The sequence below is a fragment of the Mandrillus leucophaeus genome, unplaced genomic scaffold, assembly GCF_000951045.1.
Source record: "Mandrillus leucophaeus isolate KB7577 unplaced genomic scaffold, Mleu.le_1.0 Scaffold513, whole genome shotgun sequence".
Classification (NCBI taxonomy): domain Eukaryota; kingdom Metazoa; phylum Chordata; class Mammalia; order Primates; family Cercopithecidae; genus Mandrillus; species Mandrillus leucophaeus.
In genome coordinates, this window is record NW_012105509.1 from 270,239 (window position 1) to 283,693 (window position 13,455).

General features: G+C 42.7%; 1 protein-coding gene across 2 annotated transcripts in view; it reads right to left on the reverse strand.

The window, feature by feature from the left end:
- PGRMC2 (progesterone receptor membrane component 2) overlaps positions 1-4,881 on the reverse strand; it is a 19,591-nt gene extending 14,710 nt beyond the window's left edge. Inside the window, exons 1-2 of one of the 2 annotated variants that reach the window (XR_001007843.1) lie at positions 3,346-4,080; positions 2,761-2,881 (exon numbers count right to left, since the gene is read on the reverse strand). Coding sequence is in view for 1 of the 2 variants with exons in the window: in XM_011996435.1 (XP_011851825.1) it covers positions 3,428-3,917 (490 nt within the window). In the remaining variant the exon portion in view is untranslated. Of the gene's footprint in view, positions 1-2,760; positions 2,882-3,345 lie in introns of both variants that reach the window. The other variant, XM_011996435.1, reaches the window with a different exon arrangement.
- Between the last annotated feature and the right edge of the window lie 8,574 nt (positions 4,882-13,455).

A 13,455-nucleotide genomic window follows, 5' to 3' on the forward strand; every position in this document is an offset into this window, starting at 1 on the left:
TTTTTTTTTTTTTTTTTTTTAGTAGAGCTGGGGTTTCACCATGTTTTCCAGTCTGGTCTCAAACTCCTGACCTCATGTGATCCGCTTGCCTTGGCTTCCCGAAGTGCTGGGATTACACATGTGAGCCACCATGCCTGGCCGAAAACATGTTTTTTTGAGGCTTTATATCCTTGGATTTAGGGGAACCAGGGAAGGGTATGCAGAAAAACAACAGTAAGATTCTCTACAAGTTATGCTTGGTGAGTTAGAAAAATAAAAGATTCTCTACAAGTTTATCACAGGATGCAGTTTACTAGAAATAGTATAGATAAGCTTTGTGGTAATATCCATCTGGATTTATCAGACATACATGTGATCCAAGCCAATCTACCTAAAATACCTAAACCTCAGACTCCCCATCGGTAGAGCAGCAATACTTACCAACTTCACTGAGGAATTATGGAGATAAAAAAATTAATGGATGCTTAACAAATCTGGTTTTCTTTCTCCTCCAATATTCAGTTTTACATGACCAAACTTTCCTCACATGCTGGCCAAGCGCCTAATCTGTTACTAAATTTAATACTTGCAAATACAGTTAATGCCAACTGTTTGCCAAAATGTGTATACTCCACCAAATTTATTGTCAATATTTAATTAAGAGTCTGAACTTTAAAAATGTATGTCTAAAAATAAACATATGTTCAGCATTATGGAAAACTCTCACAAAATTTAATCCTAAAACCATTACTATGAAATTAGAGTAGATATTGGTTAGGCACAGAAACTAACAATTACTGCTTCTGAATTATTCTGCTACAAAACTGCTTAATTTATGAGGATGAAAATAATTAAAAGCAAAACTGAACTTGTATCTGTTTTACAGCCAGAAATTTGGCTTTAAGATTTTTTGAAAAGTACTACTTATTACATTTTCTATTAATATGCAATATCAACATATTCTGAGCCCATAAAATGATCTGGCTTTCTTTAAGGTTCCTTTCAATAATAAAATATTCAAATATCTGTTAGGCTGTTGATTAACTGTAGAATACTAACTGTATATCACTCTTAGGTTGTTCATCAGAACCTAGGAACTGGCAGAAACTAATCTAAAACTGACTTCTCCATTGTAATCTCAAGAGCCTCCCTCAGTGCACTTACCATAAAAAAGCAATCTACCACCTATGACTCTTAATTTTTATTATTTTTTTTAATATAGAGTCTGTCGCCCAGGCTGGAGTGCAATGGGGCAATGTCGGCTCACTGCAACCCCTACCTCCTGGGTTCCAGCAATTCTCCCTGCCTCCGCCTCCCGAGTAGCTGGTATTATGGGCACCCGCCACCACACCTGGCTGATTTTCTCATATTTTTAGTAGAGACGAGGTTTTGCCACGTTGGCCAGGCTGGTTTCGAACTCCTGACCTCTGGTGATCCACCTGCCTAGGCCTCCCAAAGCGCTGGGATTACAGGCGTGAGCCACCGCGCCTGGCTTTAATTTTTAATTTCTATCACAGAACAAACATTTGCCTCTGGAGGCTGCCAAACTGTCTCTATGACTGTCTCACCTAGCTATTTTCAGATACTGCCAAGGCATAATGTGTGAGGACTAATACAATTCTTTGTACTAATACTTTGTTTTCTTCAGTGGCAGTTCAGACAGAGGGTACAAAAGCTGATCTTTCAGCTGGGTAAGGTCTATATTAAAAAATTTAAACCTGTACAGGATTTCTAATCACTTAACACACATTTTAATACTAATGGGGAAAAAGCTTGAACTAGGTATAAAATGCTGTGTAAATCCTTGATTTAAAAAAAGTTTACTTCACTTGGCCTGTTTAAATACTGTACTTTGGCCCTGCTCTCTTGTCCCACGTGTGCTTAAGTAAACAAAAATGTATTAACCACTTCAGCTGATACAAGATTTCAGTAGACACCTTGTGTTCACATTTATATAACTAGAAGCAAAAACTCTGTAAGCTATGTATTCACTTGGTTGGATTAAATGTGTATATATACACAGAAGTACAAACAACTAAGAAATAAATTACGTAATTCAACAATAAAAATCTCCTATTTCTCATCTCTAGTCCAATGAACAAACTACAAACCAAAGCACTTCTAAAATATCTTCCAGCTACCAACCACTGAAATCAGAAGTATATATTTTTAAGTGTCAATAAATCTCAAACACTTAGAGATTAAATTAAGGAGAAAACCAGCTTATTTCCAGACTGCCAACCCTGTGACTTTAAGGCTTGGATGTACTCTCTCCAATACCAGGTCACTTTAGGTCTCTAATTTAATTATTTATTCTTACTGTAGTCACTACTTTTCTTTTTTTAAAGCTTAGTACTAATCAGTGCACAACCAGGATGTACAGTGTTGCTCAACTCTATGATATACCAACAGGTTCCATGAGTCTGGAGTTTATTAACATAATCCAAAATGTATGCTATAACCACACTGTAAAACAAGGGCTTCTAAATCAACTACCCTACACAAAGTTCTCTGAAAACAAATTTCTAAAAATCTTTAACTTGCATAACTGGCACATGGGGGTATGAATCTACGACTCTTCTAAGTTTTTTCTCCTCAGTTCTGCTAAGTGAAAACACAAGTCATTATCAACGTGTACTTGAAAAGCAGAAAAAAAAAAAGAAAAAAAGAAACGAGAGACATGCCTGCTGGGTATAGGAGCTCCACCCCCAAAACTCAGGGCGAATATCCTTACCAGTCTTTAATAAGCTCTGCATTCTGGTCTGTCCTCATCCCACATACCTTGTTAATCATGGAAAGCAACTCCGAACTAAAACTGGTTTAAAAAGAGTCCGAGGTGTTGCTTATTCGTCCGGACTTCAGAGACTGGAGGGTTGGGACTTTACATGCCCCTAAACGTGGCCTTACGGAGAGCAATACAGCGAGGGAAAAAGGAGATCAGTGGCCAAAAAAAAAAAAAAAAAAAGGAGCGTGGGGCGGGGGCAAGGAAAAGAAAGCTGTGAATTACAGAGCGTAAAACTTTAGTTTAGGTCCCAACTTCAGAAATCGCCCTTCCCTGGTGCCCCAACCACCCCAGGAATTAGGAGACTCAAAAGAGGTTAAGGGCCAGCGTTGATCGGTGACAAATGTAACGATTTTGAAAAATCCAGCCAAAAAAAAAGACTGCGAGGAGAAATGGCATGGAAGAAAGATGAATGCTGAGAGCTGGTCGCTGGGGCGCCAGCGGGGACCCTGGTTTCGGGAGAAGAGCTGGAGGTGCCCGCAGCTGCGGGGGGGGCGGTGTATGCGTAGGGGCGGGGCGGGCCGTCCCAGGTGCGGCGGCCGAGGCGCGGGGGTCCAGGCGACGAGAAGGCTGGGCAAACTAACCCGGTGCCCAGAGGCCTCCCCGTCCGAAGGGGGTCGTGCTTGAGCTGTAGTGGGTCCTTCCCCTCCCCTTCCAACTCCTCACCCGGGCCGTAGAACTTGCTGCCTTTGGTCACGTCGAAGACTTTCCCATTGACCGCGAGCAGGATGCGCGGGTTGCCGGACCCGTCGTACTGGCGCAGCTGCTCCAAACTGAAGTCCCGCTTCTTCATGCGAGGCAGAGAGGCAGCGGGGCTCTCCTCGCCCGCCCCGGCCCCGGTCCCCAGACCCCGCCGCCCCCAGCGCACCCACAGCCGGTAGGCCCCCAGCAGCACCAGCGCCACCAGCGCCACGTTCAGCAGCATCTCCCCGCCCCCCGTCAGAAGCGCCAACGCCGCCGCCGCCCAGCCGCCCCCTTCCGCTGCCGCTCCCGCGCCGCCCGGACTCTCGCTGCCGCCGTCGCTGCTGCTCTCGCTGCCACTCCCCAGGGTGCCTAGCTTCACGTCCCCATCACCCGCCGCCATCACTGCCCGCCAGCGCCTTCCTCCTCCTCCCCGCCCCCTGCCCTCCCCAACCCCACGGTCGGCCCCGCCCATCTGGGGGCCTCCCAGCCAATAACGTGAGGAGAGGGGGCGGGGTCAGGGCCGCTCCTGATTGGGTGTTGACGGGGTAACGTTGTCTCGGATCTCTCCCGCCGCCTCCCTTCTTTCGCTGGTCGCGCACGCGTGCGACGCCCCGCCTACCTCGCCCCACACTTCCCTGCTCTAGCTGCAAGCCTCCGCTAGGTTAAGTAGACGAAGGGGGCGGGTCTGAAGAGAAGATGCTACGGCGGCCGCTCGGACGCTCTTGGGCGGGGCGAGACCACAGCGCGTGCGCCGGCTCCTGAGCGCCACGCGCTCTCCTCTTGCTCCGTAACCCTTACGGGAGGCACGCCCCTCCAGTTCCCTGGCTCTGCGCGTGCGCCCCGGAATCGCTTCGCTTCCCAGGCCTGGGTTCGCGTCCGCAAACTCCCGCCTTCTTGAGCTCCCTCCGCCCGGGAGCTTCACGTGCGCCTTGGCGGCTACGGCGGGGGCAGATCCGGGCGGGACGCCTGGCGGAGGACAGGTGGCTTGTGGGAGGCTGGGGCATAGTTGAGCTGCAAGGCGCAAACCCATGAGGGGCGTCTGCTTTTCCCCAGGGCGCTGCGGCGTTTTTCGGGAAACCGGCAGCTTGGGCGCGCAGACCGGGAAGCGGCGAGAAGTTTTGGCGAGCTCGGGTCTTCCTGGAACGGAGAGAAAGCACGGAGCCCGCACCGGGCTTCTCTGGCATCGGCAGTCTACGTGCTCCTCGCCCTGGCACCGAGCAGCCACTCCCCGCTGGGTTTGGCCAAGGCTGCTCTTGTAGAATTTTAAAGGATTTAGAGTCTCGTTATTCCTTGAATCATAATCTCTGCGGCCGTAGGGAAGTGGACAGGTTGAGGTCGTCTTTGTATTCGTCATTCACTCTTATTTGCAGATTCTGTTTTATGTACTTGGGACGACTTTTAGCCTCTCAAACCTTAAAATTCTGGTGTGAAAAAGTGACCTCTGAAGTCTCACGCACTCGACTCGTTTGACGTGTTCTCTCTTGCCCTTGTCTGTTGTCTTGAGTCTCATAGGATAGGTTTGAACCTTTCACTGTCGGTTTTGGAGGAGCCACTGAGGATACTGAGGGGGCAAGTGACAGGGTCGATACTCTTGTAGAGAGGTTATATAGCAGCCAGATGTCTGAAGGATTAGAGGCAGGGGAAAGAGTGGGAAATCAGTAGGGTAGGGTATTTGTGCGTGAGGTGAGGAGACTCAGAGCTAGTGGAGACATTAGAGCAGGGGTTGGCAAACATTTTTTGTAAAGGGCCCGATTATATTTTAAGTCTCTGCCTTAACTACTCAACTCTACCTTATAACGAGAAAGCAGCCATAGACAATACTTGAATGAGTGCGGCTGTGCTCCAATAAAACTATGGATATTGAACTTTTCTTTTTTTTTTTGAGACGAGTCTCGCTGTGTTGCCCAGGCTGGAGTGCAGTGGCCGGATCTCGGCTCACTGCAAGCTCCGCCTCCCGGGTTTACGCCATTCTCCTGCCTCAGCCTCCTGAGTAGCTGGGACTTACAGGCGCCCGCCACCTCGCCCGGCTGGTTTTTTTTTTTTTTTTTTGGTAGAGATGGGATTTCACTGTGTTAGCCAGGACGGTCTCGATCTCCTGACCTCGTGATCAGCCTGTCTCGGCTTCCCAAAGTGCTGGGATTACAGGCTTGAGCCACCGCGTCCGGCCGACATTGAACTTTTAATATAATTTCAGGTAGGAAATATTCTTTTGATTTTTAAAAAATCATTTAAATATGTAAAAACTTATATTTTTTAGTCCTGGAGAGGTGCAGAAAGAACTTATAAGCCATATTGCTGAGCCCTACATTAGAGGTACTTGAGGGGAGTGACACAATTGGTAATGAATAACCATATACTCTATCCTTCAATATGGAACACTTTTGGAAGTAAAGTAGGGCATTAATAATTATAGCCAGAGAACAGGAGTTAAATCAGTTTATCCCAGGCAAACCTAAAGGAATAATCACCTTAAGGTTAAGGGTTAGGAGAAGTCAAAATTGCTTTAGGACTTAGTAATAGAAAATGGGAGGTGCCAGTGAAGGAAATAGGAAGATAAAGAAGAAACTGGTTTTGAGGAGAAGATAGCTATAGCAGTCCTAAGAGCCATATACAGTTGGAACAACATTGATAGGAAAGAAGAAAGCATCCCAGAAGCAGGCCACTCCTTATATCTTATTGACCAGAACTGGGCTATTAGCTGTCCCTAAAGCAGTAACAGACAAGGAGCATGGGACATCCATGATTGCCTAGTGTTTATCTGACTTTTCTAGTTCTTATTCAGGACTGTGTTGAGCATTGCTGGACATTTACCATCTCTGATTCCTTCCAACTAAATGTCAGTAGCACACCTCAGGCATTGTGACACCGTAAAGCAACCCTTTTCCCTTCCCACCCCCCAGAGGTGTGCTACTGGTTGAGAACCACTAGCTTAGAACCTCAGGATTTACTTTGGGGCTGAATTATGAAAATTGGTTTGGAGGGAAGAGAGGAATTGGACAGTATTAAAGTTCTGTTGTCAAGGAAGTGAGGTGGGGAATGTTGGGTAGCTAACCAACATTGGCTGCCATGTGAAGTAAAAAGTTTTCCTTTATACCCTTGATAAAATAGCGTCTCGACTTCTTCACACTTGAAGCCTCCCGGAAACCCCAGCTTTTTTGATTCTCATTGTAAGCCCCTTGAACTGGACTAATTGGGAGTTCTTATTTTCCACTGTAAGTAACAAGCTCTTGTCCCAATAGGATACTCCTGCTTTGAGTACTGCAATAACTTTCCGATTGGTGACTTGCTGTCAGTCTTTTCCTATTTCATTCCCACACGAAGAGACTAGACCTGTGTTCTGATTTCCTTTGCTCAGACACCAATCTCCAGGGGTGCTCTGTAATTTAAAGAGGACAACTCAGAAAGCTCAGTTTGCACTCAAGGGCCTCTGTAAGTCCCTTCCCTGCCTTCCCGTTCTCCAGCAAACAATCCCTTGGATACCCTCTATTAAATGATACATTTCCCCTTACAATACCTAGTCCCTTGCCCCGTATATGCTATGTGCATTCCCCACTCTAGGACTTGACTCGTGCTGTTTCCTCACTGAGCATGCCCTTCTTATTTCCAACGATACAAATTCCATTGCCTTTCCATTCTTTTAATTCTACCTCCACCTGAGGCCTCTATCAGCCCACATTAACCTATCTTCCTTGAATTTCTATGTGTTCCTTGTCTGTACCACCCATTTTGGCCTTTCATTTTATGCTGTTCTTCACTATTCTGTTATTGAAACTGTGCTTTAGATCCCTCTACTTTTCTCTGTGGATGCTTTTTTTTTTTTTTTTTGGGACTTCTTTCTACCCTCCTTTTCCTCTTACATCCTACCTTGCCTAGAGGATATCTTGAAGAATCCGTCATCTACATTCTTTTCTCCTATTGTTAGCTTTTTCCCCCTGACACTTCATCTATTTACTGATTTACTTGTAATCTCTTCTCTGGAAGATATTAGTACTAGCCATAAAATATTTCTATTTCTTTTTCCACACACATAGTAATTTGGATTTCCCTACTCCTTTTACCTCAAGAGTGGCCAATGAAATGTGATTGGAAGTGACTTGTGTCATTTCCAAATAAAAGCTTTAAGAGCCTGTGAACATTTATCCTGCTCTCTTTCTGCGACAGTGATGAAATATTTTAATTATCTATTGTTCCATGACAAAGCACCTTAAATCTTAATGGTTTAAAGCAGTCACCATTTTATTATCTGTAACGGTTTTGTGGGTTGACTAGGCTCATGGGCAGTTGTCTAATCTTACTTAGGGTCTCTCGTGGTTCCATCCTGGTATTGTCTGGGGCTGGAGTTTTTGGAGGCTCAAGTGGGTTGATAGGGTAGCTGAGCTCTACCCATGCGGTTCCAAAGACTCTGATTCGCATGGCTTCTTCAGCAGAGTAGCCTGACTTCATGCATGGTGGCTTAGGATTCTCAAATGCAAAAAAGCAAAAACTTCCAGGTTTTGTAAGTCTTAGGTCTGGAAATGACATATTGTATTGGTAAAAGCAGTCACAGGGCCAGCTCAATTTTAAGGGGAGAGGAAATAAACACTTGATTGGGGTGGAGGGAGAGTGACAAAGAATTTGTGGCCATCTTTATTTATTACAAACATTTTTGGGCCGGGCGCGGTGGCTCAAGCCTGTAATCCCAGCACTTTGGGAGGCCAAGATGGGCGGATCATGAGGTCAGGAGATCGAGACCATCCTGGCTAACATGGTGAAACCCCGTCTCTACTAAAAAATACAAAAAACTAGCCGGGCGAGGTGGCGGGCGCCTGTAGTCCCAGCTACTCGGGAGGCTGAGGCAGGAGAATGGCGTAAACCCGGGAGGTGGAGCTTGCAGTGAGCTGAGATCCGGCCACTGCACTCCAACCAGGGCAACAGAGCGAGACTCCGTCTCAAAAAAAAAAAAAAAAAAAAAAAAAAAAAAAAAAAAAAAAAATTAAAAAAAAACATTTTTGTCAACCACAGAGTTCCAAGAAAATGTGGCCATCTTTAATCACTACTCCAATGATGTTTCAAATTGTGTGGGCTTCCTTCAGCCAGGGTCTCGGAGACAGGACAAAGTGGAAAATGGCTCCCTGCTAACCCATACATAGGTATATGAATAAGAAATACATCTCTGCTGTCCTGAGTCACTTAGCTCTTTGGAGTTGTTTGGTATCAACTTTTGCACACTAATAGAAAAATTGGTACTGGAAATAGGGTGGGGCTATAACAAAAATCTAAAATATGAGTCACTGACATATATAATAATTGTGTTAGAAATATTAGTGGTTGGTTGGTAGGCAGCATCCAGCTTTGACTCACTTATGCATTTCCCAGTGAACCTAGCTCAGAAGTTTGCACCATGATATTCAATAAATAATTCTTAAATATGAGAGATTGTTTCTTGTAATTTTTCCCTATTTTAGGGAAAAATATTTTTTTTCCCCATATCACATGTTTCTTGAAACATGGAGTGCCATGAACATATTATTTGATGCTCTGTTCCAGGGCCACCAGTGAGTTTACTGACATGTAAGTTTGGCTCCTGGACAGCCCACCTTCTTCCTCTCTGCTTTTTCTTGGGAGCCATCCTGATCATGGAAAGTGTGCTTTCTCCTCTGCTACCTCACACAAGTTTTAAAAGAGCTTGTTCCTGCCAAGGGAGGCTTGGGGTAAGCCGAACAGTGTCAGCTCCCTGGGGGAAGGGAAATTTCAGGTTTGGAGCTAAGTTCACTTCCAGGGAGTGACAAAGCCTGTTTGAACTTTAATTCACAGAGTAAAAGAGTTCAGTGTTGGCCATTCATGACTTTGGACTTTAACATGAAGTTGGTAGTGATTACTTTGGGCTATAATTTAGAGTGATTTAATCTCTGAACTTTTAATTTCTCTCTGGAAAATTAATACTGGGAGAGGGTCAAAATCAAATTGAGAACATCTTGGTTCTTAGTTATTAAAGTATTTGATCACATTTTAGAAATTTTGATAACGTTAGACAAGCTGACAGGACATAGTTTGAGATGGCAATAGAACATATTGTGAATTACAGCCTTGGGGACAGAATAGCATTGGAACTGATGTAATCGATATATTGTTCTGACCCATTCAGGGCATTTTGGGGACAGACTCTACAGTTTACTAGTGGCCCCAGGAAGTCCTACAAAACAAGTGAAATCAGTATTGGAGAAGTGGTCTCACGAAGATGGGAGCAGGATTACTCCAATTGACTGCTGACTTCTCACCCTAGGAAATAACCGTATCCCAACCTGATCTCAGTGGATAAGCCCACAGGGTTAAGGTAATGGTCTTCATACTTTTGCTGACACATCCCTAAAATAGTTTTTAAGTTGACATGTAAAATATTGTGACCCTAGTTGCAAAACATGTAATTTTTTGCGTAATATAAATGTGAATATTTTAAAATAAAAAAGATTATGTTACTTAAAATGCAATCTAAATGAAATCTAAATCCATAGAAAAGGAATACCATCATTTATTTTCACAGAAATTTTACATTATGCCTTTTCCTATTTGAATTTGTATTTTCATTCTACTTCCCTAACAGAATTTTATTTTAATATATTTTGTGCCCAAATGTATTTTATTGCTTACTCTATTATTCTTTTCCACAATAATAAGTTATTTATAGGCCGGGCACGATGGCTTACGCCTGTAATCCCAGCAGTTTGGGAGGCCGAGGTGGGTGGATCCTCTGAGCTCAGGAGTTTGAGACCAGCCTGGCCAACATGGTGAAACCCCCGTCTCTACTAATAATACAGAAATTAGCTGGATGTGGTGGTGGACACCTGTAATCCCAGCTACTTGAGAGGCTGAGGCAGGAGAATTGCTTGAACCTGGGAGGTGGAGGTTGCAGTGAGCTGAGATCATGCCATTGCACTCCAGCCTGGATGACAAGAGAGAGACTGTCTCAAAAAAAAAAAGTTGGTAATTTAAAAAAATTCCTATGACTATAAGGTTCTAAGTGGCAAAAATTTATTTTGAATTATAATTACAATTATTGTTAGTACATAATAATCATACCTACATTATAAATTTTTACAAATAATTACTAAAGAGAACTAAAATTTTGTTGGAAATATATCTCTCAGTGAAGTGAATGGAGCTCCCCTCTCCTCAATTAGTTCATGTATTTATAGGTAAATACAACTTTTTGCTAGGCAACAAAATAGGAAAATATGTTGGAAGATAATTAGGTGTAGGGCTTACAAAAACAAATAAATGATTGTTGTTAAATGTGTTGTTTACAATAGAAAAGAATGTATCTAAATCTATTACATGAATGGTAGGAATGAATAATGAGGTGAGAAATGTTTAGCAAATAACAGTGAGCAGACATACTTGGGTAAAAAAATGAATATAGATTTACTGTTTCAATCTTTTGACAAAAGTTAATTAGAATATTTTCTCCTAAGATCTGAATATCTATTCAAGAAAATAAGAAACATTAACTTTCTAGTTATATATGTTCCTTTTTCATGTGACACTGATCTATTGAAAGGAAATTTGGAATTTTTTTACATTCTTTTCCTTGAAATCATTTGGAATTTGCAACTGAGACACAGGAGAATGAGATTTTACATCAAATGCTCTCATTCCGGAGCAGGTGTGCCTTGTAGCTAATTGGTATTTCCCAGAATGATTTTCACAAATCTTGCATATCCGAATTTTGAGATGTATATATGGAGCCTGGAAACTGACTGTGAGTTCGTTATCTGGATGAAGTAGGGTACAATCTCCTTTAGTATTTTTGTTTGCTCTCTCAACCGCGTTCTTTGACATCATCAGGAAATGGAAGAGGAAATAGCATTAGACAAAAATTAGCACAGCCCCTGCCCTGCCCCAGTGTATCTACACTCAGAATACCTCAACACAGACCAAAATACCCAATTTCTAGCACCATGCTTTTCTCTTAACAGAAATATATATGAGGAAAGCCAGGAAATCCTCATGTAGGTTTCTTATACCCTGATTAAATCAAATATTGATTTCAAGACAGTATTTGGAATTGTTCCTTTGTATGCCTTAGGGGTTTTTTGCACACTAGAGCAATTTGCTATAGAAGGATCTGGGATGGGTAAGAAGATGCCTGTCTTTTATAAGTGGGAAAAGATGATTTTTTTTTTTTAACTTGTCACTGACTTGAAGCTTAAAGAATGATTTTTAAAGGGAGTTGTAAAAATAGAATTGATGTGACATCTCAACCTCAGTCATGTTTCAGGCAGCTCAATTTTGGGAAAGAATAGGTGAAAGTTGAATAAAGGAATAGATTTCCTTAAAATTTCCTATGCCTGTATTCTCCTTAGAAAGTAGTCATGGAATCCCAGGGTAGACTTACGCCGGTGTGAAGACTACTAAGTTAAGAGAATAAAATTGAGTGGGGAATGTGATGTAGTTACAGGGGTTCCTGTTAACACTCCTGGCCTCTTGGGTCACCCCTTCCTCTTCTCCATGAAGTAAGATACCTGATGGTGAGAAACTCTGTGAGAAACCTTGGCCTCTTTGGCCAGTCTTACTTTTAGGGCCAGGCTTCTCTCAGGAATCATGCCTTCTGGCCTATTTCTTTGTGCTGCAGATTTTACAGGGATAGGCCTGTGGAGTGAGGGGAGGGGAGGATTGCCATTGCCCTGCACTGCCAGTTAGCACCTCAGTGTAAGCCTGCCTCATCCTACAGTTTGATGTTGGGAGGCCCATTGTTGCCATGCAGTCTCCAGCATCAGCTTTATCAGTAGGCGTAGTAGTTTTCAGCTCTCTACTCTTTTGTGTTAGATTGAATTATGTACAAATCTATGAAACGTATACAAAATATTGACAAGCTTTACTTCATTATGATTACTGAGTGAAAGTTCTCCAGTAGAACAACTGACTTTTAGCAGCATGCAGGTGCAGAAATTTCTGATGAGAAGAACCAAAAGATCATAACTTTGATTCTTTATTTTCTCTTCTCTCCAGTATCCAATGCAGTCTCTCATTGTGGTTTATACCTTGATGAGAAAGAGGAGTGTGGTTTACTTCCAAGCCCTAAATACTCTCAGTCCTTAACAGTACTGTGCATATTAATACAATAAGTACTGTGAATTTTCCTAAGTTCTTTTTGGCTATGAGGGTATGTTCAATCCTGCTTTTTCCCTTTAATAATATTTTATATACATTTCATAGATTTGTACATAGTAATTGTATTTTCAAAATATTGTTTTCTAAGAGTCTGTTACTGAGCAATATATATAAAGCTTCAAAAGAGTTAGGTTCAGGAGAAAGAAAATAGCTCTACAGCCTTAAACAGTTAGTTCTTTGAGAGTCACTATTGATGGAGTTTCACAGAAGATGAATGAATACATTAAGGATTGACTCTAAGGAAGCCAGCTTGCCATTCTGTTTCTACCTGTGCTGTAAGCGGTCTGGCTTGCTAAGCCTTGGTCTTAACGTTCATAAAACTGTGATATGAAACATGGCCATCATATGAGAAAATAAGACTAAAAAGCAAAATAAAGAAGTGATTACTGTAATAGAAGCTATGTGCCTATAGATCTCTAATATAGAAATGGTGCTTTTTAAAGGGGATACAAATTGATGTTGTTTTGTAAGTACTTGGGTCTTTAGAAAATGAGCTGCTTTTCAGATTGCAAAAAACAAACAAAAAAACCCCTCAGAAGCTAAGAGCCTTAGTTTAATGCAAAATAAACTGTTTTTGAATCCTCTGTAATAAATTGGCACACATAGTTTGAGTATTGTCATGCAGAAGCAGAAATTTTGACTAGCTTTACATTGTGATGGTTGCTGAATGAAAGATCTGCATTAGAACAATTGACTTTTAGCGGTATGCAGGTGTAGAAATTTCTGATGAGAGAACCAAGAGATTAAAACTTTGGGCCGGGCGCGGTGGCTCAAGCCTGTAATCCCAGCACTTTGGGAGGCCGAGACGGGCGGATCACGAGGTCGGGAGATCGAGACCATCCTGGCTAACACGGTGAAACCCC